This window comes from Carcharhinus amblyrhynchos, chromosome 5 (genome assembly GCF_965287045.1).
Source record: "Carcharhinus amblyrhynchos chromosome 5, sCarAmb.v2.hapA, whole genome shotgun sequence".
NCBI classification, from domain to species: domain Eukaryota; kingdom Metazoa; phylum Chordata; class Chondrichthyes; order Carcharhiniformes; family Carcharhinidae; genus Carcharhinus; species Carcharhinus amblyrhynchos.
In genome coordinates this window covers 13,937,035-13,963,146 of record NC_137328.1, presented here as the reverse complement: position 1 = coordinate 13,963,146, position 26,112 = coordinate 13,937,035, and the positions used below count along the sequence as shown (strand labels likewise).

At 45.5% G+C, this 26,112-nt stretch overlaps 1 protein-coding gene across 1 annotated transcript in view; it reads left to right on the top strand.

Moving 5' to 3' along the window:
- Window positions 1–26,112, top strand: part of dnah6 (dynein, axonemal, heavy chain 6) — a 300,004-nt gene that overhangs the window by 51,805 nt on the left and 222,087 nt on the right. Inside the window, exons 14-20 of the mRNA XM_080188484.1 lie at window positions 1,157–1,309; window positions 1,718–1,969; window positions 2,687–2,815; window positions 5,898–6,011; window positions 15,726–15,869; window positions 19,048–19,260; window positions 22,096–22,188. Coding sequence (XP_080044610.1) covers window positions 1,157–1,309; window positions 1,718–1,969; window positions 2,687–2,815; window positions 5,898–6,011; window positions 15,726–15,869; window positions 19,048–19,260; window positions 22,096–22,188 — 1,098 coding nt within the window. The remainder of the gene's footprint in view (window positions 1–1,156; window positions 1,310–1,717; window positions 1,970–2,686; window positions 2,816–5,897; window positions 6,012–15,725; window positions 15,870–19,047; window positions 19,261–22,095; window positions 22,189–26,112) is intronic.

Sequence of the window (26,112 nt, the reverse complement as noted above, 5' to 3'; positions counted from 1 at the left end):
GATGGGTTGAGTTGGAGTTCCCTGCCTTTTGTGGCAGGCCTAAGATGAGAACAGAGGCAGGCAGATGCAGAGGCTGACAGATTAGAAGGTTACCCTCCATCCACTTGGACATCGGGACACTTCTGTGTATGTGTTTTAGGTATCCTAGCCCTCAATAATCATTGCCCGCACCCCCACGACCCCATTCGAAATATGTAAGTGTGTTACAAGTATTCAAAGAATCTTCATGGAGTTCATAGGTGGTGCTTCAAGGGTTTGCCATCCCGGTGGAACCTCCAAGACCTGTCATTGGCTTTGGGTACAAACAATACTTAAACCCAGAGTATTCAATTTCCAAGCTTTAATAACTTTTGCACATGTGAGAACAAGATGCAGCACAACGCATTGCAAGGTGTTCTATTGATTCATACGAACAGTTTAGCAGTTATAGTTAGTTGAAGCAAATAAAATATGAGCAACTTTCAAATCCTTCATTTGCATCCATATTTACCAATCATAGCATAGCTTTTTGCCCTTTCTTGTCCAATGGAAAACTGTCTCCTGCTAATCATTTATTAGCATAATGTGTCCCCATATCATATTCTTTGGTATTTTGTTATGGAATTGTCTTATTTTCCATCCTGTGGCCAAGACTGGAAGCAATGTTTATGGAACTAACACAAGGTTTTAGATTTAGTGGCTTGATCTGAATACACAAGCACAGGCTTCATGGAAGCCTCGTATGCTGATAAGCATTTTCCCTTACTTGACAGAATTCTTGATAATTATGGAACTTTAATTTTCATAATTGTTGTAACCTAACTTCCACGCTCTTCTTCAAAAGCGGACCCTTTGAATATTTTTAAAGCGGATTTCGATAGATTCTTGATCAGTGGGGAGGTGAAAGGCTGTTGGGAGTAGACAGGAATTTGGGATTGAAGTTACAATCAGATCTTATTCATTATCTTATTGAATGGCAGAGCAGGCTCGAAGGGATGTGTTGCCTACTCTTGCTCCTATTCATATGTTTGTATATGTTTAATTAAATAAGCCTGAAATGAATGTTGATCTGATTATTTATCATTGGACAACAGGTGAATAATTACAACACACTGGAAGGATATATAATATTCTTGCTGATAATGCTTATTACACCGTTTTGATTTGTTTTGGTTAGGCAATTAATGAGACCCTTCCAATTCTTGCTAAGAAGAAGACAGATGCTATTCTTCAAGAAGTACAGGATGCTGAGTATAAACTCGAAATTGTTCCATCTGCTACTATGGAGTATGTGAATAACTTGCTGTTCCTTGACGAGATGCAGGATAGGGTACGCTGCATGTTTTTCTTAATGTGTATTGTAAAGTTGGTAAACTTTCAACTTTCCTCACCCTAGCTTTTCCTCTTTATTATTGCATATCCTTCTTCAACAAGCCAAAGAGGAAGTTTTTACTACATTTTGTAATTCTTCAGCTAAGGCTCAGATTAGGTTTTTAACCATTCTCAATGTTGTGGCACTGGTAGTGAAAAATACCATCACGTGGTTCCATATTTGGAATGCACAAGAGTGGGAACTTGGATTGCTTAACTACTGTAAAGCATGAAGCATGGGACATAACATGGGATATACTTACGTGCTGTGAAAAAGTCCACAAGAGCACAAGTTGACCAATGCAAACAAATAATTTATGCTAGGAGGCTTAATAACTTGACTAACACAAATGCTGACTTTTTTTAGATTGAAGTCCTGGAGGAACAATCAAATATTGTTGTAATGATGTACCAGCTGATTGACAAGTACAAGATTGGTACACCTCCAGAGGATCTTGCTGTATTTGCAACTCTGAAACCTTCGATAAATACGGTTCGCACTGTAATTGACAGAGCTGTCAGCGAAAGAGAAAGCAACATTGTCAAATTATGTCGCTGCATGGATAAAGACATAGAGATGCTGAATGAAGAAGTCAGAGTGGTGAAGGCAAAAGGACAGGTAGGTCAATATTTGCCATCTTCATCATCAGTTCCTGTTCTGCACTTCAACATTTCTTTCAATTGTACAGTGGGATGAAATGTAAAGGATTTGAATATTTCATCCCTCCAAACTAGTTTGTGTTGTAGCCCTGGACTGCAATCTCACCAAATGCAGCCACATGCCAGTCCTGCCACATCTCAGCCCACATGATTGGCACTCAGATCCCACTTGTCCCACTCTCTCCCAGACCGTGATCCATTTAATCTTCTCTCATGGCCTTCTCCTAACTCCTTGCTTTCTTTTTCATTTGCTGTAGAGTAGTTTGCCACATCCTAAGGTTATGAAAGGAATTGCATGAATGTAAATTGATTCTTCTCTTTTGTTCCTGATTGCAACCTTCCCCAAATTCTTTCTGCAATGGCCTGATTTGTACGCCCTCTCTGAAATGTCGAATATAACTCCTCCCTCACCATGTCTTGTTCTCGTGCATTTGCTGGCAATGGACTTGTTGGCAGAGGCCTGGAATTATGTCACAATCATCTGAGGAATAGGGATATTATGAGGAAGAGAAATGAAATACTATGAAACAAAAAGAAAAATGCATGCCAGCAAATCTCTACTCCAGGAATTAATATAACAACATTCATTTTACTTAGTGATTGTTATTTCTTTCACTGGTTATAGAACATGCATGCCATTTTATTAATGTGTTTTCATTACCATTGTGTTTTATAGGATCCTCAGCTTCTAGACATCAATACTGACAGAGAAAAGGTGAAAACTATGCTGGAGGATATGCAAACTGTGATGGATGAATTGCAGAAACTTGCATTTCAATATAAGTCGTACCAGAAGAATTTCAAGGTAATTGGTTTTGGTTGTATTTCAGTGATTTCATGACAGATTTTCAGTAATTGTAAGTGATGATAAACTATTGTTATGGGAAGAGATGAGGCATTCCATCTATTTACACCAGAACGCAGAACACCAATGAGATTTAATAGAGATTTTTTAAATGATGAGAAGTTTCAATTCACTGAATAGGAAATATTACTTCATCTAGCCAGTGAATCGGTGGCAAGGGGTAGCAATTTCAAATTATAATTAAAAGAGCAAGGAGAGGTCACAATTTCAAAGTATAGCTATAGTATGAGGATAATGTTGTATTCATAGACAATTGTTGGAACATAAGGGACATCCATCTAGCTCCCCTTAAAATCATAGAATCCCTACAGTGCAGAAGGAGGCCATTCGACCCGTTGAATCTGCACCAACTGCAATCCCACCCAGGCCTTATTCTTGTAACTCCACATATTTACCCTGCTAATTCCCTTGGCCAATCAATTTAATGTGCATATCTTTGGATTGTGGGAGGAAATTCAGAGGAAATCCACATAGACACAGGGAGAATGTGTCCCAAGGCTGGAATTGAACTCGGGTCCCTGGTGCTGTAAGGCAGCAGTGCTAACCACTGTGCCATTGGAGGGAATCAGTGATTATTGGGGTAGGTGGGAATGTGGAACTTAACACAAACAGATCAGCCATGATCTTATTGAAGAGTGACAGAGCACAGTTGAATGGCTATTTCTATTTCATCTATTGGTATATTCATATGTATGCTCATAAATAAGTATACTATCTAATGTTGCTCCCAAGATACAGAGGTTATTGGTCATGTGCCAGCCATTCTTCACCCAGGAAGATTTGAGTTCTTGTGGATGGGATAATATGATTAACATGGAAGCATGCTGGTGTTGCCCTTGGCTGATTGTACTTGATCATAGAATCCCTACAGTGCGGAAGGGGGCCATTCAGCCCATCAAATCTGCGCCAACACCAATCCCACCCTGGCCCTAAACCCCTCACCCCATACATTTGCCCCACTAATTCCTCCAACCTACACATCCTGAGACACTAAGGGCCAATTTAGCATGGCCAAACAACCTAACTCGCATATCTTTGGAGTGTGGGAGGAAACTGGAGCACCGGAGGAAACCCACACTGACACGGGAATAATGTGCAAACTCCGCACAGACAGTGACCCAAGCTGGGAATTGAACTCAGGTCCCTGGAGTTGTGAGGCCGCACTGCTAACCATTGTGCTACTGTGCTGCCCCGTTGCCACATTTTGTTACAGTCATCAATGGCTGCCGTGACTTTGTTCAACTTGTCTTCAATTTTTTTTGAAGAGACCTTGAAGCCAGGTCTGAATGACCTGGATGTAGATAATTTATAAATATGTTCAAATGAATTGGAGCACCATCCAATCTCATTGGAGTTATTCTTCTGGATCCTTTGTGTGCTTAACTTATTGCCTAGTCAGTTGCAAAATGTAATTTTTGCAATTGTAACAATCCAATGTTGGTGCATTGTTGATACCTAGATCAGTAAGCTCGTGTGCTGCTGTAAAATAATGAGGTAGAGCCCATCTATTCCTATTGGAGTAGTCTCAGCTGTTAACATCCTTCAGTCAGTAATGTCATTTGGCAGGAGCTTTCATTGATCAGCATTCATGGATACTGGCCTTAGCTGAATTTCAGTGGTAGGTGTCACCTTAACTGAGTGACATTTGTGATTGTTAAATTTACTGAGCAAAATTGGGTGATTGTAACCTTTACTGGGCAATAACAATGGTCAACAACTTCAATGAAAAACACTAAAAGGCAACGGAATAAAGGCTTCAGGTTATTGATGCCACCGTCACAATTTTCTATACAAAGCCGGGGGCAAAACTTTTAAAACAAATTAGATTAAAAGCTACAGTCAGACAGAGCCACATGGTAGAGTTTTTTTATTCTGGTATTGATAAATTAGATGTCAGGACACGTGTTGGAGATGTGAGTTGCTACCCAGTCAATAGCTGTTGTAACATATCAGCTCCTGATACGAAAGAGTACTTAATTGTGAACTAAAATTGGGTAGTTTCTCTTGTGGGTGACTGATCTGAAACACCAAATGCGGGCAATTGGGATTAGCTGGGAGGGCACCATGGTGAGGTTGGACCGAAGGGCCTGTTTCCGTCCTGACTTGCTCTATGAATCTCTGATTCCATGGCCTCTCTGAATGAAACATTGAAATCAACTGCATTATTCACCAGTTTTATGCTTTCGTAATGGTGGCACAGTGGTTAGCACTGCTGTCTCAAAGCGCCAGGGACCCGTGTTTGATTCCTGGCTTGGGTCACTGTCTGTGTGGAGTCAAACCATTCTCTCGTGTCTGCATGGGTTTCCTGCGGGCGCTTTGGTTTGCTTCCACAGTTTGAAAGACGTGCTGGTTAGGTGGAATGGCCAAGCTAAATTCTTCCTCAGTGTACCCAAACAGCTGCTGGAGTGTGGCGACTCAGGGATTTTCACAGTAACTTCATTGCAGTATTAATGTAAGCCTAGTTGTGACAATAATAAATTATAAATAAACTTTAAAGCCAACATGAATGCATACATTTTTAATGGTGCTTTAAAATAATCAGCAAAATGCTAAATATTTGTAATTTTGGTGAAGTAAACTCCAATATGGGTCTTATGGTGCAGTGGATAGCACCTCAGTCTCTGAGCCAGAAGCTCTGAGTTCAAGTTCCATCCCAAAACTAGTTGGCCATAACACAATCAGCAGAAAGAAAAACAATCTCCACTATTATCCAACACCATTAACTATTGGATATATTTTTTGAGATAGTTTATGTCACAATGTTCCAAGACTTCAAAAAATAGCAATGATTAGTCGCTGTATATTGAATAATGAGTTATTGTTCTGCAGCAGAATGATGGATACAGTATCGCTGTTGCAGTCCAGTAATTGCTGTTAGTGATTTTATTAGGCTTTGCGGAATGAAGAAAAATTTAATTCATTGACAATTTTGTTTGCTTAGGAAACATTTCTGTGGCATCAGCTCTAACTTAGAGATTTATCGTCATTGTGCTGTCTAACATCTGTCCTTTATTATACCTAGGTGGAGATATCTAAATTTGATTTGCTGGAGGAAGTGCATGCTGATGTGAAACTAAAGCAGCTCCTTTGGAATTCTCTCAATGACTGGGATCTCCGTATGAATGAATGGCTTCAGGTTGTTTCATTACTTTTAGTTTTAGTTAATGCATCTTGTCTGATTATAGTTATGCAGTGTAACCAGAGGCAAGCTGTTTAAAGTGATGATTACAAAAATTTGATATTTATTTGATTTGTTATTACATAAAGATGCTGGCATTGGACTGGGGTGGGCACAGTAAGAAATCTTACCACACCAGGTTAAAGTCCAATAGGTTTATTTGGAATCATGAGCTTTTGGAGCACTGCTCCTTCATCACGTGTTTGGAGAGGTGGCTTCACAAACACAGCATATATAGACAGAGACTCAATTGCAAGGTAACGGTTGGAAAGCAGGTAATCAAGTCTTTACAGGTACAGACAATGCGAGTGGAGAGAAGGATAATCACAGGTTAATGAGGTGTAAATTGTCTCAAAGCAGGACAGTTAGTAGCATTTTGCAAGTCCAGGCCAAATAGTGGGGGTTACAGATAGTGTGACATGAATCCAAGATCCTATTTAAAGCTGTCCTCATGTGTGCGGAACTTGGTTATCAGTTTTTACTCGGTGATCCTGCATTGTCGTGTGCCTTGGAGTCTTGGAGAATGCTTTCCCAAAGATTGGAGGCTGAATGTCCTCGACTGCTGAAGTGTTCCCCAACTGGAAAGGGAACACTCCTGCCTGGTGATTGTCACACCGTGTCTGTTCATTCCTTGTCATCGTGTCTTTGTGGTCTCACCGATGTACCACGCCTCAGGACATCCTTTGCTGCAGCATATCAGGTAGACAAAGTTGGCTGAGTTGCATGAGTATGTACTGTGTATCTGATGGGTGGTTTTTTCACACGTGGTCGTGGTATCCATGTCGATGATTTGGCATGTCTTGCAGAGGTTGCTGTGGCAGGTTTCTGTGGCATTGTGGTCACTGTTCTCAGGAAGGCTGAGTGGTTTGCTGCAAATGGTGGTCTGTTTGGGGTTGCACGGTTGTTTGAAGGCAAGTAGTGGGGATGTGGGGATGCCCTTGGCGAGATGTTCGTATTCATCGACGACATGTTGAAGGCCTTGAAGAAGATGTCATAGTTCCTCTGCTCTGGGAAAGTACTGAACAACGAAGGGTACTCTGTTGGTCTTCTGAGGAGGTTGGTGCGGTTTTTCATCATGGCGCGTGAAAAACCGCACCACAGTGAAACTTTTGATCGATGAGTCATGCACCATATCCTGTTCTTATGAGGCCATCTTTCAGTGTCTGTAGGTGTCTATTGCATCCTTCCTCATCCTGTGTATATGGAGTGCTTGTCCGTAGGGGATGGTTTCTTTGACGTATTTAAGGTGGAAACTGGAGAAGTGAAACATTATGAAGTTATCCTTTGCTTGCGGTAGAGTGATGTGCTGAGTTGACCATCTTTGATGGAGATGTGTGTGTCTAAGAATGCATTTGATTCTGGAGAGTCCACGTTGAGTCTGATAGTGGGATGAAACTTACTGATGTAGTTGTTTCAGTGATTCTTTGCCGTGAGTCCAAAGGAAGAAAATGTCATTGATGTGTTTAGTGTGTTGTGTCAGTTGAAGGTCCTGTGTGGTGAAGAGGTCTCGTTTGAACTTGTGCATGAAGATGTTGGCATATTGAGGTGCAAATTTGGTTCCCATGGTTATTCCATGTGTCTGGATGAAGAACTGGTTGTTAAAGGTGAAGGCATTGTAGTCCAGGATGAAGCGGATGAGTTTAGAATTGCATCTAGAGATTGGCAGTTGTCAGTGTTGAGAACTGAAGCTGTTGCAGCAATGTCATTGTCATGGGGGGATGCTGATGTAGAGTGCTGAGACGTTCATTGTGACGAGGAGTATTCCTGATTCAACTGGTCTGCGTGGGTTTCTGTAAGACATCTGTAGTGTCATGATAGATGCTAGAGGTTCCTTATATGATGAGTTTCAGGATGACCTTGATGTAGCCAGAGAGGTTCCCATTGTCTGATACGATGGAATGGCTAGATGTGTTGGCCTTGTGTATCTTCGGGAGGCAGTCGAGATCTCCAGCACGGGGAATACATGGGATGAGAGCACGGAGGGTGCTCTGAAGGTCTGGATCAAAGGTTTTGATTAGTCTGTTGAGTTGGCTGATATGTTCTTTGATCAGATCTGTGGGTAACTGTCTGTAGTGTTCCAAGTTGTTCAGTTGTCAGTAATCTGTTCTGTTCAGTGTGACGGTGCCCCCCCCCCCAATTGTCTGTTGGTTTGATGACAATGTTGCAGTTGGTCTTGAGCGCGGATGGCATTGTGTTGTGCTTGGGTGACATTCGGGGCTGTCTTGTGAGCAGGGTTGATGAGTCTGGCATTGACGCATCTCTTGATGACTTGAGCGTACATGTTGAGTCTAGGGCAGCGGCCTTCTGGAGGGGTCTAGTTCGACTCTTTCCGCTTCAGTTGCTGCACCGCAGATCTCTCTGTCAGCTGTTCCAGTTTGAACCGGAGAAGCGGTGGAAGCCTGTGAAATACGTCCCCGGAGCAACAATGGACATTTGTGGTAACTTTACACAATTTTTATAGAGAAAATCTGTGACGACTGTTGCCTAAAGGGGACTTTTTGTTCTGAATTTCACTGAATAGAAATATTTTTGTAAATGTTTGTGGGACTTCTGTTAACTGTATAAATGTAATCTTGTGTGTTTATGTTTTCTTTCTTTTAATACATGTTTAAATTAAGAACATAAGAACATAAGAAATAGGAGCAGGAGTAGGCCATCCAGCCCTTCGAGCCTGCCCCGCCATTCAATAAGATCATGGCTGATCTGTCGCTGCTCAGTTCCACTTTCCCGCCCTCTCCCCATAACCCTTAATCCCCTCTCCCATCAAAAACCCATCAACCCGTGTCTTAAAAATATTTAGCGAGGCAGCCTCCACCACTTCAACGGGCAGAGAATTCCAGAGATTCACCACCCTTTGAGTGAAGAAGTTCCTCCTCAACTCTGTTCTAAACCGCCCCCCTTTTATCTTGAGGCTGTGCCCCCTAGTCCTATTGTCTTTTTTGAGCGGGAAGAGTCTTTCCACCTCTATCCTATCCATCCCATTCATCATCTTATACGTCTCAATGAGATCTCCTCTCATTCTTCTAAACTCTAACGAGTACAAGCCCAGTTTATTCAGCCTCTCCTCATAGCTCAACCCCCTCAACTCCGGTATCAGCCTAGTAAACCTCCTCTGCACTCCCTCCAAGGCCAAAATATCCTTGCGCAGGTGCGGCGCCCAAAAATTCACACAGTACTCCAGCTGCGGCCTCACCAATGCCCTATACAGCTGCAGCAAGACCTCCCTACTTTTATATTCAATCCCCTTTGCTATGAAGGCCAGCATCCCATTCGCCTTCCTGACCACCTGCTGCACCTGCAAGCTGGGTTTTTGCGACTCATGCACAAGGACCCCGAGGTCCCTCTGCACCGTCGCCTGCTGCAGTTTTTCGCCTCGTAAGTAATACTCCTTCCTACCATTTTTCCTACCAAAGTGGACCACCTCACACTTGCCAACATTAAATTCCATTTGCCATTTCCTGGCCCATTCGCCCAGCCTATCTAGATCCTTCTGCAGACTCTCCACACCCTCCGCACAATTTGCCGTTCCCCCAATCTTGGTGTCATCAGCAAATTTCGACACCATACACTCGGTTCCCTCCTCCAGATCATCTATATAAATGGTAAAAAGCTGAGGCCCCAGCACCGACCCCTGGGGCACTCCACTAGTCACCATCCGCCAATCCGAATAGCACCCGTTGACCCCCACTCTCTGCCTCCTATTTGACAACCAATCTTCTATCCACGCTAACACCTTACCCCCAACTCCATGTCCCTCGACCTTCTGCAATAACCTCTTGTGAGGCACTTTGTCAAACGCTTTCTGAAAATCTAGAAAGACCACATCCACCGGCTCTCCTCTGTCCACTGCCCTAGACACATCCTCATAGAACTCCAGTAAATTTGTCAGACATGACTTCCCTTTAATGAAACCGTGCTGCGTCTGCTCTATCAAGCAATTCCCTTCAAGATGCCTCGCAATTTCCTCCTTGATGACAGATTCTAACATTTTACCTACAACAGACGTTAAACTAACAGGCCTATAATTCCCCGCCTTTTGCCTGGCACCCTTCTTAAACAACGGCGTAACATTAGCCGTTTTCCAATCATCCGGCACTTCCCCTGAATCCAGCGACGTTTGGAAAATAACCACCAAGGCATCCACTATCACCTCCGCCATTTCTTTCAGAACCCTCGGATGCATTCCATCCGGTCCTGGGGACTTGTCCACAATCAGCCCCTCCAGTCTGTCGAGCACCGCCTTTCTAGTAACAGTAATGTCATTAAGACCCTCCAGTCCTACCACCTTTCTATCGCTAACACCCGGCAAATTATTCACGTCCTCCTCCGTGAAGACAGAAACAAAAAAATTATTCAATACCTTAGCCATATCCCCATCCCCTACCACTAGGTCCCCTTTCTCATCCTCTAAAGGACCAACATTCACCCTAGCCAGCCTCTTCCTTTTTATATATTTATAAAAACTCTTGCTATCCTTTTTTATATTAAGCGCTAGCCCAGCTTCATAGTTTCTCCTACCCTTCCTGATCAACTTCTTTGTCAATCTTTGTTGACATTTAAACCTCTCCCAATCCTCTTCTCGCCCACTACTCTTAGCTACTCTAAATTCCTCCGCTTTTAGTTTAACACTTTCCTTCACCTCCTTTGTTATCCACGGCTTATTACCTCTCCTCCTACTATCCTTTTTGACCATCGGAATAAATTTCCGTTGAGCACCAAGAAAGATCTCCTTAAAGATCCTCCACTGCTCCTTAACAGACCCTCCCTCCAACGCGCTCTCCCAGTCCACATTCGCCAATTCTTCTCTCATCCTACCGTATTTCCCTCTATTCAAACAAAGGACGCGTGTCCGGGAACCCACTTTCTCCTCCTCCATCTGCACCAGAAACTCCACCATACAATGATCACTCTCCCCAAGAGGATCCTTCACCACAAGGTCCCTAATTCTACCCGCCTCATTACATAGCACCAGATCCAAGATAGCTCGCTCCCTCGTCGGCTCCAACACACACTGTTCGAGGAAACTATCCCGGCAGCATTCCAAGAACTCTTCCTCGAGCCCCCCACGTCCAACATGGGTCGACCAATCAATATGCAGATTGAAATCCCCCATAACTACGGCCGTCCCATTCTTGCATGCCGCACTTATTTGCGCGTTAACAGCCCTTCCCATCTCCAGATTTAATATTTAATATTTAAATATTTAATATTAAAATTTAATATTTTAAAATTGCGAGAAGTGGCTGGTATTTTTTTCATTCTCATTCTAATGCAATTACCTTCTCATAAAAAACACAAATTGCAAATCATTGCGATAGCTTCTCTTTGGGATTTGGACAGCCTGGCAATCACCACCTGCAATATCATAGCCTTCTGAGAGTGCACCATTGGAAAGCAGAGCCTACCAACTAGATACATTTGAGAGAAAAGAGAAAGGCATGCATTTATATAGCATCTTTCATGACTCACCTGATGTCTCAAAGTAGTTTACAGCTAGCTAAGAAAGTACTTTTTGAAGTGTCATCACTGTCATTTAGTTATTGTTGTAGTGCAGAAAATGTGGCAGCCAATTGACATTCAGCAAGGTCTCACAAAGAGCAATGTGATAATGATCAGAGTGTCCGATTTTATGATGTTAACTGAAGGATGAATGTTGGCCATCTTCCTAGGACTCCCTTTTTTATTTGCCTATTGGAGCAGACAGGGCCTAGCTTTAACATCTCATCTGAAAGATGACATCGCCAGTCGTACGACGTATCCTCACTACTGCACTGGAGTTTCAGCATTGATTTTTCTGTTTCAGTCCTTAAGTGTGAATTGAACCTCAAACATTCAGGAGGGGATTTTCTGGTTGTCCGAAAATGGGAAAATCCCATCCGAGGTCAATGGATCTTTGCTATGATTTGCTATGTGGCGAGCAAGACAGGAAAATTCCCACACCCTCGACTCAGAGATGACAGTGCAATCAATTGAGCCACAGCTGGATCTATGCTTTGGTCCATTCTTTGTCTATTAAAATGGGTGGATGGAGAATTTGTTGTTAATGTGACTGATTTCTCACTAGACAAAGCAGATGGTAAAAAATGCAGAGAATTTGCTCCTATTTGAGTAATTCCACCGGTTTTTTTTAGTTTAAACATTTGTTAAATCTTTTTAAAATGCAAACTGTGCTTCTATCAGTTGATGAAAACCTGCCTTAGCTGGTTCTGCCCAGAGCACTGGAAGAGGCATTGCAGTTGGCCCTCCATGTTCCAGATGTGGGGAGATGGGGGCAAGAAATTAGGACAGAACTACTGCTGGTTTCTTTGAAACATCTGTATGGGCAGCAAAATGAATGGATCTTTTATGACTCTGCTGTTTGCCTGACTTACTGACACCATCTAGACTCATCTATGAGAAGTAGCTCTTGGGTCAGGTAGTTTGCATTTTTTGGATTAATGCTTTTACTTTTCAAGTTAATTTCAATGTGACATTTTAATTTGGCATTATAATGAATTCTGAAATGAAAAGCAATAAAAAATGACATTATTATCACATATCAAAATGGGTGAGTGTAAGAATATTATTACTCTTAATTTTTATTAGGGTATGAATCATATTTTAAACAAAGAACATTGGTATACAATACTTCAGTTTAATTTGAAGTGTCTTCATCCTCAGAAAATTTTGTCTGGCATCAAAATCGAGATTCAAATTGCTCAATAATTATTTACAATAACACACACACATATATTCACACGCACACATTTATTCACATGTATGTTCATACAGACACATAATCACCCCCAACATACCCTCATACAGTTATTCACACATACACACATACTTATTCGGACACACATGCACACACACTCACTCACTCTCTCATGCTCTCTCTCTCTCTCACTCACTCATTGTCTCACTTACTGGACGGGATTTTCTGGCTGCGCTTGCCCTAAAACCAGAAAATCCTGTCCTAGATCAAAAGACCTTTCCATGGTCCACCCCTCGCCCGCTACTATTCTCTTGGCGGGTGGAACAGGAAAATTCACCTCACCCACCCACCCATACTCACGTAGACACTCACACACATGGACACACACTATTGTCATCTGATTATCAGGTGGTTATTATAGAGTTATCAATAAAATACAGGCTTATAGCATGTATAATTATAATAGATTAATCAATGGTGTTAGAGTGAACCAAGAAATTAGTTTACACATCTATCTGAACGATTTATGTACATATTAAAAATTATTTCATGTTTATTCAGTGGCCTGTGTACCGGGATTGAATTGTTTAATTAAATGTCACAAATTTATCTTGATTTTTAATCATTTAAAAAAAACTGATGCAGAATTTCAATAATTTGATTGGAAGTTGGAATATTTCAATATATGCAACCAAGGTACATAGTTGTTTCTAGGTACCTGTTGAAGTTTCATAATGGCGCTGTTTTCACTAAGGAGGTTTATGACCAGCATGACAGCACAGTTTTAATTGCTATCCACTCAACATTTCAACAGCACCTGCTTGTTTCAGTTGGAAATTGCAAAGGAGCTGATGAATTGTAAATCTCAAAATATTGAACAGGAACAAAGGCTAGATAATTGTGAAAAAAAAAGATTGTCATGTATGCTATTTTACCATTTTGATTCTAAGTGCTGGGCGGACTTGAAACTGGGAGTGTTTCGAATCTGACTTTTAGACCCGTTCTCAGGCAACCTCTGCCTGCAAAAATATCAGCGAGTCCGAAGTGTTGATTCGCGCTGCACATGCCTGTGGCGGGGCTTAATGCGCCCAAAACACTGCAGCTTTGATCCCTGCCTCCAACTGCACATGCGCAGAAAAAAAAAATGATAGAATAACTCTCCCCACAGACATTGCCCCAACCCCACAACATTACTGAGCCCCTTATCCCCCCACCCATCCACCACCCAGAACAACCCCTCCCCATTTCTCTCCCCCAGTGATCTCAGGCAGGGTAGCAGCAGACCCCCCCCTTACCCCTCAATGATCTCAGGCAGAGAGATCCACCCTCCCTCCTTAATCCTACAGATATCAGGCAGGATGATCCCTCTCACCCCCACCCTGGACCCTCTCACCCTCACCCTGGACCCCCTCACACAAGGCTCCTATCTCCTCTGGATTCTGATGGCTGTGTGATCCTCCTGCTTTCTCCCCATCCCCAATCATTGAGGCACCAGTCCCCCTCCCCATCAGCACACCTGTAAGCGCTCACTTTCCTTCCCGTCAATGCTAACAAGCAAGTTGCATGGAACTTGCTGGAATGCTCTGCCAAACTGCCTGTAGCTGTGCTGCTCTAATGAGGGGCAGCTCCACTAAAAACACAAGTTGTGCAAGACTTTGGTAAGGCCACACTTGGAATACTATGTACAGTTCTGGTCACCCTATTATCGAAAGGATATTATTGAACTAGAAAGAGTGCAGAAAAGACTTACTAGGATACTACTGGGACTTGATGGTTTGAGTTATAAGGAGAGGCTGGATAGACTGGGACTTTTTCTCTGGAGTTAAGAGACTGAGGGGTGATTATATAAAGGTCTATAAAATAATGAGGGGCACAGATCAGCTAGATAGTCAATACCTTTTCCCAAAGGTAGGAGAGTCTAAAACTAGAGGGCATAGGTTTAAGGTGAGAGGGGAGAGATACAAAAGGGTTCAGAGGGACAATTTTTTCATATAGAAGATGGTGAGTGTATGGAACAAGCTGCCAGAGGTAGTAGTAGAGACAGGTACAATTTTGTCTTTTAAAAAGCATTTTAGACAGTTACATGGGTAAGATGGGTATAGAGGGACATGGGCCAAATGTGGGCAATTGGGATTAGCTTAGGTGTTTAAAAAAAGGGTGGCATTGACAAGTTGGGCCAAAGGGCCTGTTTCCATGCTGTAAACCTCTGTGACTCTGTGAATACACGCAGAGGTAAGGAATGCTGCTTGCCCCTAGCACATCAATAGTCACTGTTCGTATCCCCAAATTCTCTCAGCCACATGCTCTCTACTGCCACCCCCCCCCCCCCCCCGATTCTCAAATGCCCCCCACAATCACAGCTCCTTGCAAAGTTGAGAGGCTGTAGCAGTGCAGTTTCCAAGGTTTTTGTGCACACCTTTCAGTTGGAAGTGAGCTGAGTGCAGAAGGACCCAGCAGCACTGCAAGATCCGAGGTCAGCGCAGAGACCTGGCTCCTTGCTGCAAATCGAACATCGGAGACCCCCACCCACCCCCCCTTACCTCCTCACTAACCCTCACTGCTGGAGCACCCGAATCGGACTTTTATGAAGCATGTCTGTTTTGCGCTGATTCTGAATTGGCGAACGTGGTGGTAAAGGGGGGCGTGCCGGTAAAGTTGGGCGTGCAGCCCTTTAATTCAATTTAAATGTCCGTCACTCTCGTTTTGGGCATGGTCCCGATTGCAGCCATTTTCAGGCCTTATAAAAGGGGGAATTGGAACGGAGGCGGGCGTGGATTCTACTACTCGCCTTGCGTCTGACCTTACCAAGTTTTCGTGCCCGAAAATGGGTGCAACTTCACTGTAAGATTGGGTCCATTGTCTCCACTTATGTAAAGGGACCAATTGTTGAAAAGTTAATGTGATATGATTCCTTCAACAGATTGACACAGAAAAGGAAACAATACTTACATCCTGTTTTTTCCCTCTTTTCCCCACAGCTTAAATTTGAAACCATAGATGCAGAAGAATTAGCAAGTGAAGTCGCGAAATACAGCAAATTTGTGAATCAATTAGAAAAAGGTCTCCCCCAAAACACTGTGGTAGCTAAGCTAAAAGACAATGTAGAGCAGATGAAACATAAGGTATTTTGTTTTTCACTAAACAAATTTGTTTGATTTGGTTTGAATTATTATTGTCACACGTATTAACATACAGTGAAAAGTGTTGCTCCTTGTGTGCTATACAGGCAAAGCATACTGTTCTAAGAGAAGGACAGGAGAAAATGCAGAATGTAGTGCTAGTCATAGCGAGGATGTAGAGAAAGATTGGGGCTTTAGGCCATGGAGGGGGTGGGTCCAGATGAGATGGTGGTAGGATTGGGTCTAGTTGAGTTCAGTTGGGCATATGTTGTCGGGCCATGGGGTTGGGGGAGTCTCATTCCAGTTGGGGGGTGTCCCTTGCGGGGATCGAGCTGGGTATTTAAAATAGTTATGCAGAAGCTACAAGAAGTTTTACTAATTCCAACATTTTCTGAGTAACCATTAGCGTAACTGTGTCAGAGCAATCGAAAGTTAAAGTCGGATTCTTCCCAATGAAATGCAATTGTCCACGGAAAGTTAACACTTTTGAGAAATTGTTGTGCAAATGCTTACCTAGGAAATTCTGAGAGGGATTCTCCAGCGCAGATTTGGTGTATCCCCCAGCCCCCCACCCCCCACCCCCCACCCCCCACAAATCTGATGCTGTGGAGCTCGGAACACCAGCACGTTTGCAACCCTTCCAAGACTTTTCTTTCAGGGAAGGAACTGGCCTTTCCTTCAAGGAAGGAATTTAGGAGAAACTCTTGACTCTCTTTACTCAGACAATGGTTAGAATGTGGAGTTTGCAACAGTTTGGAACAGTTAAGCTATACAGCATACACGAAGGCACTGTGGTTGGCACTGCTGCTTCACAGCGCCAGGGACCCGGGTTCAATTCCAGCCTTGGGTCACTGTCTGTGTGATTTGTGCATTCTCCCGTGTCTGCGTGGGTTTCAACTCGGTACTCCAGTTTCCTCCCACAGTTCAAAGATGTGTGGATTAGGTTGATTGGCCATGCTAAATTGACCTTAGTGTCAGGGGGATTAGCAGGGTAAATGTGCAGGGTTGTGGGAAAAGGGCCTGGGTGAGATTGTGGTCAGTACAGATTCAAGAAGGGTAGGAGAAACTATGAAGCTGGGCTAGTGCTTAATATAAAAAAGGATAGCAAGAGTTTTTATAAATATATGAAAAGGAAGAGGCTGGCTAGGGTGAACGTTGGTCCTTTAGAGGATGAGAAAGGGGACCTACTGGTAGGGGATGGGGATATGGCTAAGGTATTGAATAACTTTTTTGTTTCTGTCTTCATGGAGGAGGACGTGAATAATTTGCCGGGTGTTAGCGATGGAAAGGTGGTAGGACTGGAGGGTCTTAATGACATTACTGTTACTAGAGAGGCGGTGCTCGACAGACTGGAGGGGCTGATTGTGGACAAGTCCCCAGGACCGGATGGAATGCATCCGAGGGTCCTGAAAGAAATGGCGGAGGTGATAGTGGATGCCTTGGTGGTTATTTTCCAGACGTTGCTGGATTCCGGGGAAGTGCCGGAGGATTGGAAAACGGCTAATGTTACGCCGTTGTTTAAGAAGGGTGCCAGGCAAAAGGCGGGGAATTATAGGCCGGTTAGTTTAACGTCTGTGGTAGGTAAAATGTTAGAATCCGTCATTAAGGAGGAAATTGCGAGGCATCTTGAAGGGAATTGCTTGATAGAGCAGACGCAGCACAGTTTCATTAAAGGGAAGTCGTGTCTGACAAATTTACTGGAGTTCTATGAGGATGTGTCTAGGGCGGTGGATAGAGGAGAGCCGGTGGATGTGGTCTTTCTGGATTTTCAGAAGGCGTTTGACAAAGTACCTCACAAGAGGTTATTGCAGAAGGTCGAGGGACATGGAGTTGGGGGTAGGGTGTTAGCGTGGATAGAGGATTGGTTGTCAAATAGGAGGCAGAGAGTGGGGGTCAACGGGTGCTATTCGGATTGGCGGGTGGTGACTAGTGGAGTGCCCCAGGGGTCGGTGCTGGGGCCTCAGCTTTTTACCATTTATATAGATGATCTGGAGGAGGGAACCGAGTGTAGGGTGTCGAAATTTGCTGATGACACCAAGATTGGGGGAACGGCAAATTGTGCGGAGGGTGTGGAGAGTCTACAGAAGGATCTAGATAGGCTGGGCGAATGGGCCAGGAAATGGCAAATGGAATTTAATGTTGGCAAGTGTGAGATGGTCCACTTTGGTAGGAATAATGGTAGGAAGGACTATTACTTACGTGGCGAAAAACTGCAGCAGGCGACGGTGCAGAAGGACCTCGGGGTCCTTGTGCATGAGTCGCAAAAACCCAGCTTGCAGGTGCAGCAGGTGGTCAGGAAGGCGAATGGGATGCTGGCCTTCATAGCGAGGGGGATTGAATATAAAAGTAGGGAGGTCTTGCTGCAGCTGTATAGGGCATTGGTGAGGCCGCAGCTGGAGTACTGTGTGCAGTTTTGGGCGCCGCACCTGCGCAAAGATATTTTGGCCTGGAGGGAGTGCAGAGGAGGTTTACTAGGCTGATACCGGAGTTGAGGGGGTTGAGCTATGAGGAGAGGCTGAATAAACTAGGCTTGTACTCGTTAGAGTTTAGAAGAATGAGGGGAGATCTCATTGAGACGTATAAGATGATGAATGGGATGGATAGGATAGAGGTGGAGAGACTCTTCCCGCTCAAAAAAGACAGTAGGACTAGGGGGCACAGCCTCAAGATAAAGGGGGGGCGGTTTAGAACGGAGTTGAGGAGGAACTTCTTCACTCAAAGGGTGGTGAATCTCTGGAATTCTCTGCCTGTTGAAGTGGTGGAGGCTGCCTCGCTAAATATTTTTAAGATGCGGGTTGATGGGTTTTTGATAAGAGAGGGGATTAAGGGTTATGGGGAGAGGGCGGGAAAGTGGAACTGAGCCACGACAGATCAGCCATGATCTTGTTGAATGGCGGGGCAGGCTCGAAGGGCTAGATGGCCTACTCCTGCTCCTATTTCTTATGTTCTTACGTCCTCCTTTTGTACTGTAAGGATTCTATGAAATTAAGGGAAATCCAGATACATACATGAAAGAGAGAAGAATAAAAGACTATTCTAACAGGTTAAGATGCAATTGCATGGGAGGAGGCTCATGTGGAGTTTAAACAACGGCAGTGACTAGTTGAACTGAATGGCCTGTTTTTGTGTGTAAATTCCATCTAAAATGCATTACAAATTTTAATTTAGCATTATGTTGCAGCTTCCTGTAATCACTGATCTAAGGAACCCCTTCCTGAAGCACAGACACTGGGAATTAATAGAGCATACAGTTGGCGCTAAATTGATCGACGTAACCGAACCTGTAACTCTGGCTCGACTAATAGAACTTGATGCTTTTGAACATGCTGAGGAAATTCAGAATGTGTCAGGCCAGGCCTCTGGCGAAGCTGCCTTGGAAACCATTTTGAAAAAGGTGAGAGATTTGTCTGTTTATAGACGTTACTGTTGAGAAATGGAAACTACTGGATTTGCTCACTGCATCACAACTAGTAATCTGATCAAAGTTTATTTTTTAATTAAGCCATGATACAACTTCGCCACCAGAAAATATCAGTTTGATATCTAGCTCGAATTTTCATATGTTACATGTAGGTCACTGCTTTTTGCAGTACAATCTTTTCAGTTAAGGGGCTTATTCTGCATCGGAGGTATCTTTCTTTCCACCATCATCTCCCTCCATTCCAATTCCTTTTTTTCCCTTCAGCTCCTCCCCTGATGAGCTGCCTACTTCCAAGGCCTCACTACCCTCAAGATCCACATCTCTGGACAATCATGTTAACGGGGCATGCAGCAGACCACCACACTTGCAGGAAGGCATTTACTTGCACAACCAAGCCAGTCCAGGCACCAGAATTATATCTTTGGAGCCTGATGGCCTGCTGAGCGGTGACATTCCTCGTGCCCCTGCAGATCTGCTTGAGGCTCAAGTAAAGGAGTCAGTAGTCGTTCCTTTAAGGAAAATTCATTATCCCCTGGGCTTCATCTGAGTAGTTTTGGGGTTGGAATAAAGCTCTGAAGCTGCTTGAACAGGCAGAAAATGAATGAGTTCTCACTAAAGTGAGGACATATCTGCAGGAAGACCTCGTTGTGGTCATGAAGCAGTTGGAAGTTGATAGAGTGAAAGCTGTTCTTGTTGATGAATTTCACTGGCCCAAAACCAGGTGCCTTGGTGTATACGTGGGTATAATTGACTAAGAGCAAACTACTGTGGATGTTCATAATCAGAAATAAAATAAACAAAGTGCTGGAAAAATTGGCAGATCTGGCAGCATCTGTGGTGAGAGAAACAGAGTTAATAGTTTCCTACTTCTGGACCAAAAGATTCAGTTTCAAGTCTAAAACCAGGACTTGTTGGTCACAGAAGGAGCATTCATAATGCAGTTCAACAATCTAATAATCAGCTCAGGAATCCTTTGATCACATCCCCACTATTTCTCAAAGGGAAAAAAAGTGCATATGTAAAGATATGCTAAAAAGGGTTATAAAGTTTACTTATTTATTAGCCACAAGTAGGCTTACATTCACCCTGTAACGAAGTAACTGTGAAAATCCCCTAGTCGCCACACTCCAGCGCCAGTTTGGGTACATGGAGGGAGAATTTAGCATGGTCAATGCACCCAACCTGCACATCTTTGGACTGTGGGAGGAAACCCAAGCACCCAGAGGAAACCCACAGACATAAGAATGTGAGAACATAAGAAATAGGAGCAGGAGTAGGCCATCTAGCCCTTCGAGCCTGCCCCGCCAATATTATTATACAATATAATATTGTTATTATTATATTATGTTGTATATTATAATATAATATACAATATAATATGATATTAATACAATATATTATTATACAATATAATATTATTATACAATAATATTATTGCCCCGCAATAAGATCATGGCTGATCTGAAGTGGATGAATTCCACTTTCCCACTTTCTCCCCATAACCCTTAATTCTCCAGTCTATCAGAAACCTATCTACCCGTGACTTAAATATATTCAGCGAGGTAGCCTCCACCACTTCAACAGGCAGAGAATTCCAGAGATTCACCACCTTTTGAGTGAAGAAGTTCCTCCTCAACTCCGATCTAAACTGCCCCCCCTTATCTTGAGGCTGTGCCCTCTATTCTTGCTGTCTTTTCTAAGCGGAAAGAATTTCTCTACCTCTACTCTATCTATCCCCTTCATTAGACACGGAGAGAATGTGCAAAGTCCACACAGACAGTGACCCAAGCAGGTATTTGAACCTGGGCCCCTGGTGTCGTGAGGCAGCCGTGCTAACCACTGTGCCATTGTGCCACCCAGCACTGAGCAAAGGATGGAATGTGTGGTAACCCCCATGAGGTCAATGGAAAATCAGTGATTGATTTCCCTGTGGGGCCCAGGACTGGGGCTGCTGAACTGTAATCCCAGGCAAGGACTAGTGTGTGTACACCACTGCAGTAGTTTTATTTTGTATTCTGTAAGAAACTATGTACCTTTCCAGTCAAGCTCCCTGAGCCATTACAGAATGTCAGAGTAGTTAACACATTTAGTGCATCTCATTTGGTTGTACAAGTCTGTTCCACTTCTGCCAAATGGTTGGATGCTGAGGTTCTGAGGCACTGCTTCACCACAGACTTCCGCTTCAACCTTTGATTTTCTTTCCCTCTGTTTTTGTCTGTTAATTTGGTTCTCCTTTCATTCTTAGTAAAGGCTGTCGATGGGTTCAGAGTCTTCCCGTTGGTTTTATGACTTTCTGTCTCCTTGTTCACAGACTCTGCTTTGATTGTTCCTTTGCGTTGAAATTTCATTCACCTGCAATGTTCTGCTCCTTGCACCCAATGACCTGACATGGAAAATTGAATGCAAACAACCAATGGAGTTTATCTAAAGACTCTCATTGGCGTTTGGTCTCCATGGCATCCATAATTGGAAATAGTTGTTTTGCAGCTAAAGCGGAGTGGTTTAACTTTGACGCATTTTCCAAATAAAATGTACTGCGTACCTGACTATAGCTCCTGTATAAACTTGAACAGCTTCTACTCTTTGTAAAGAGAATCACCACATTTTTTAACACGAGCTAGCAGTCAACCAGTCTTGTTATAATTTCAAATATATTAAGGATTATTAGGTGTATGCCTCAAATGGAAGCTCTAATTTAACGAGGTTAAACGTAAAAACCCATGGTTACCATTTCAAAGTCTGTATGTTTTTATTTGATATGATGTTATTACTTTAATTCATGGTGTTTTAAACATGTTTTATTTTTAGGTGGAAGATGGATGGAAAATTACCGAGTTTGTTGTGCTCCCTCATCGTGATGCCAAAGATATTTTCATTCTTGGTGGCACTGATGAAATTCAGGTAATAATTATCCAGTGAACTGTATCTTTAGGACTTTTCGTTTTTTTCAGCTAATCCAGCAGCGGCTATCTCTTGGTAAAAGCAATAGAGATATTTCCCGGAAGGGAAAAGGATTCCCTTTACTCGGTCTGCTGTCTGCACTGGGACATCAAAGGCATTGTTAGAGAACCTTGGCGATTTCTCGGTGTCTTCTACAACACGATCTGTCCTTCTAAATGTTTCCTTCCTTTGCCAGACTGCACTTCTCCTTCAGGAGATGCTAACTAGCCCAATATTCAGTCCCCCGAGAGGTGTGTAACCAAGGAATACTGAGGGTACTGCTAGCTGTATGCTTACATGGTGATCATGAACAACCAGCAGGGAGGTTACGTGCTTCTTGGAACAATGTGAATCGGTATAAAAATTGCGCTTGTTTACTGGGTATGAGAAACAATGAAGACTGTTATGTATGTTGGGGCATGCCCCTTTAAGAGAACAGGCCAGGTGACCTGGGGCTCAAGCCCCACCTTGGGTGGAGTTTGCCAGAACAGCCTAGTGCTGAATGTGCTAGAAGAAGATTTGTAAGCTGTTCTGTTAATTTATCGTTACTTACCTTGTGGTCCTTGTTAGCCTTCCAAATCAGATCTCCAGACATAATAAGGACAAACTTGCTTTTCACCACTAAGTGGTGCTGAGTGATCAGAGCTATTGTCAGTTACAATTTTCAGAAAAGTGCTTGCACTCCAGAGGTTTGAGCACGTAAATTAGGTATTGATGGAATAATGCACTTTTAGAGATGCTAACAGCTATTCTCCCTCCAGCATGTTAATTTTTTTGTAGCAGCAAGTCGGGAGATTGTCACGTCAGCTGATTTGTGGGGTTTGCAGGCACGTTCGCTAGTGTCTCCTAGTGCTGGATTTCCAGCGGCTTCTGCTTGGCACTGGGAATTGGCTGAGAGGCGCAAAGACCATTGACATGGTCATTTTAATACAACTTGAATGTGATCAGCGGGCCCGGGGACTGAAGTCTTGCATCGCCCCCCCATCGCCAGAGTGGTTCACTCTAGCAGGAATTACAGTAGCTCCCCACTACTGGGGAACTAACGGCCCAACCCTGCTGGAATGAATGGGAAGCAATCAGCACCCGCTCCCCCCCCCAAAGAGGACTGGGTAGCAGGGGAGGGGAGTATTGTCCCTTGGACATTGACACCCCATCAGTGCCAGCCTGTGCACACGCCCAGGGTCCACCTTTACTTGTCCCATCAGGCATGGGACAGTGCCAAAAGGGTGGGCCATATGGGGAAAGAGCTAGGGGCAGGACCTAGTGGGGCAGGGCCTAAGAGATGATTTGGTGGTGGTGGGAGGTCCTAATGCCAGTCTGCATAAGGATCGGTGGGAGAAGGAGGGACACTAGCGACCATTGCGGGGTGGGGAACTGGTTAGCCTGGTTGGCGGGGGGGAGTTGACACAGCAAGGGGGTGTTAACTGTTAGGAGGGGAATTGGTTGTGGTGGGGTGGCTGAAGATCATGGTGGTGTGGGGGGGTGGTGGTGGGGTTGGGGTGATGGGGTTGGGGGGGGATGGGGCTGGGGGATGGGGGGTGATGGGGTTGGGGGGGGGATGGGGTTGGGGGGTGATGGGGTTGGGAGGGATGGGGCTGGGGGTTGGGAGGGATGGGGCTGGGGGTTGGGGGGGATGGGGCTGGGGGTTGGGGGGTGATGGGGTTGGGGGGGATGGGGCTGGGGGTTGGGGGGGATGGGGCTGGGGGTTGGGGGGGGATGGGGCTGGGGGTTGGGGGGGGATGGGGGTTGGGGGGGGATGGGGGTTGGGGGGGGAATGGGGCTGGGGGTTGGGGGGGGATGGGGCTGGGGGTTGGGGGGGGATGGGGCTGGGGGTTGGGGGGGGATGGGGCTGGGGGTTGGGGGGGATGGGGTTGGGGGGGGATGGGGTTGGGGGGTGGGGTTGGGGGTTGGGGGGGATGGGGTTGGGGGTTGGGGGGATGGGGTTGGGGGTTGGGGGGATGGGGCTGGGGGTTGGGGGGGGCTGGGGGTTGGGGGGGGATGGGGCTGGGGGTTGGGGGGGGATGGGGCTGGGGGTTGGGGGGGGATGGGGGGTGATGGGGCTGGGGGTTGGGGGGGATGGGGTTGGGGGGGGATGGGGTTGGAGGGGGCTGGGGCTGGGGGTTGGGGGGGGCTGGGGGTTGGGGGGGATGGGGCTGGGGGTTGGGGGGGGATGGGGCTGGGGGGGATGGGGTTGGGGGTTGGGGGGGATGGGGCTGGGGGGGGGATGGGGCTGGGGTTGGGGGGGGATGGGGCTGGGGGTTGGGGGAGGATGGGGTTGGGGGTTGGGGGGGGATGGGGCTGGGGGTTGGGGGAGGATGGGGTTGGGGGTTGGGGGGGGATGGGGTTGGGGGGGGATGGGGCTGGGGTTGGGGGGGATGGGGCTGGGGGTTGGGGGGGATGGGGTTGGGGGTTGGGGGGGATGGGGTTGGGGGTTGGTGGGGATGGGGTTGGGGGGGGATGGGGCTGGGGGTTGGGGGGGGTTGGGGGTTGGGGGGGATGGGGTTGGGGGGGATGGGGCTGGGGGTTGGGGGGGTTGGGGGTTGGGGGGGATGGGGCTGGGGGTTGGGGGGGGTTGGGGGTTGGGGGGGATGGGGTTGGGGGGGATGGGGCTGGGGGTTGGGGGGGTTGGGGGTTGGGGGGGATGGGGCTGGGGTTGGGGGGGGATGGGGCTGGGGTTGGGGGGGGATGGGGATGGGGCTGGGGTTGGGGGGGATGGGGCTGGGGCTGGGGCTGGGGTTGGGGGGGGTTGGGGTTGGGGTTGGGGGGGGCGGGGGCTGGGGTTGGGGGGGTGATGGGGCTGGGGTTGGGGGGGGCAGGGGCTGGGGTTGGGGGGGGGATGGGGCTGGGGTTGGGGGGGGATGGGGCTGGGGTTGGGGTTGGGTTTGGGGGGGGATGGGGGTCGGGGTTGGGGGGGCGGATGGGGGTCGGGGTTGGGGGGTGCGGATGGGGGTCAGGCTCGGCCCGAGAATAGTTGGAGGGTTAGCGATCGGGCCATGAGGGAATGGGGAGGGTGCGAAGAGCCAGTGATGCAGGGGTCGCGGGCTGGTGAGTGATAGCGCTGACCAGCAATTGGGAGGCCAGCATCTGAGGCCACTGCATGTGTGCCGATCTCAGCGCTGACAGATTGGTCACTGAAACAACAGCATGAATTACTCCAGTTTTCAAGCAAATTCAATACCTAAAATTTTTTTGGGAGAACTCTGCCCACTGTCTTTAAGATGACATATCAACATCAGGTGAAAACATAAAATGCTGGAAATGCATTTATTCACTCAAGGGATATGGATATTTTGCTGTCCATCCCGAATTGCTCTTGAACTGAGTGACTTGTTACCAACATTTCAGTGAGCTGTTAAGAGTCAGTCACGTTACTGTGGGTCTGAGTCTGAAGTCATGCGTAGGCCAGACCAAGTAAGGATGGCAGATTTCCTTCCCTAAAGGACATGAGTGAGTTGGATGGGTTCTTACAACAATTGATTCATAGCCATCGTTATGAACTATTCAATTCCATATTATTAATTGAATTTATATTCCACCAGCAGCTATGATGGGATTGAACCATTGTCCCCAGAACATTAGGCTCTGTCTCTGGATTAAAAGGCCAGTGATATTACCTCTGGGCCATTCACTCAGCAGGTCTAGCAACATCTGTGGAGAGTGAAACAGAGTTACTGGGCAACCCACTGGTCAGAATGGCCTGGTGCCAAGATGCAACCAAGAACTTGGCAATGTTTTTGTACTCACCACCTCTGTTCCCAGCTCCAGTAGGAGCTAAGGAAGTTTGCTCATTGTTTTAGGTTGATGACTTTTCATCAAAATTAGTGAAAGGTGATTGACCTAAAATGTTAGCTCTGTTTTTCTCCCTCCATAACCTGCTGAATATTT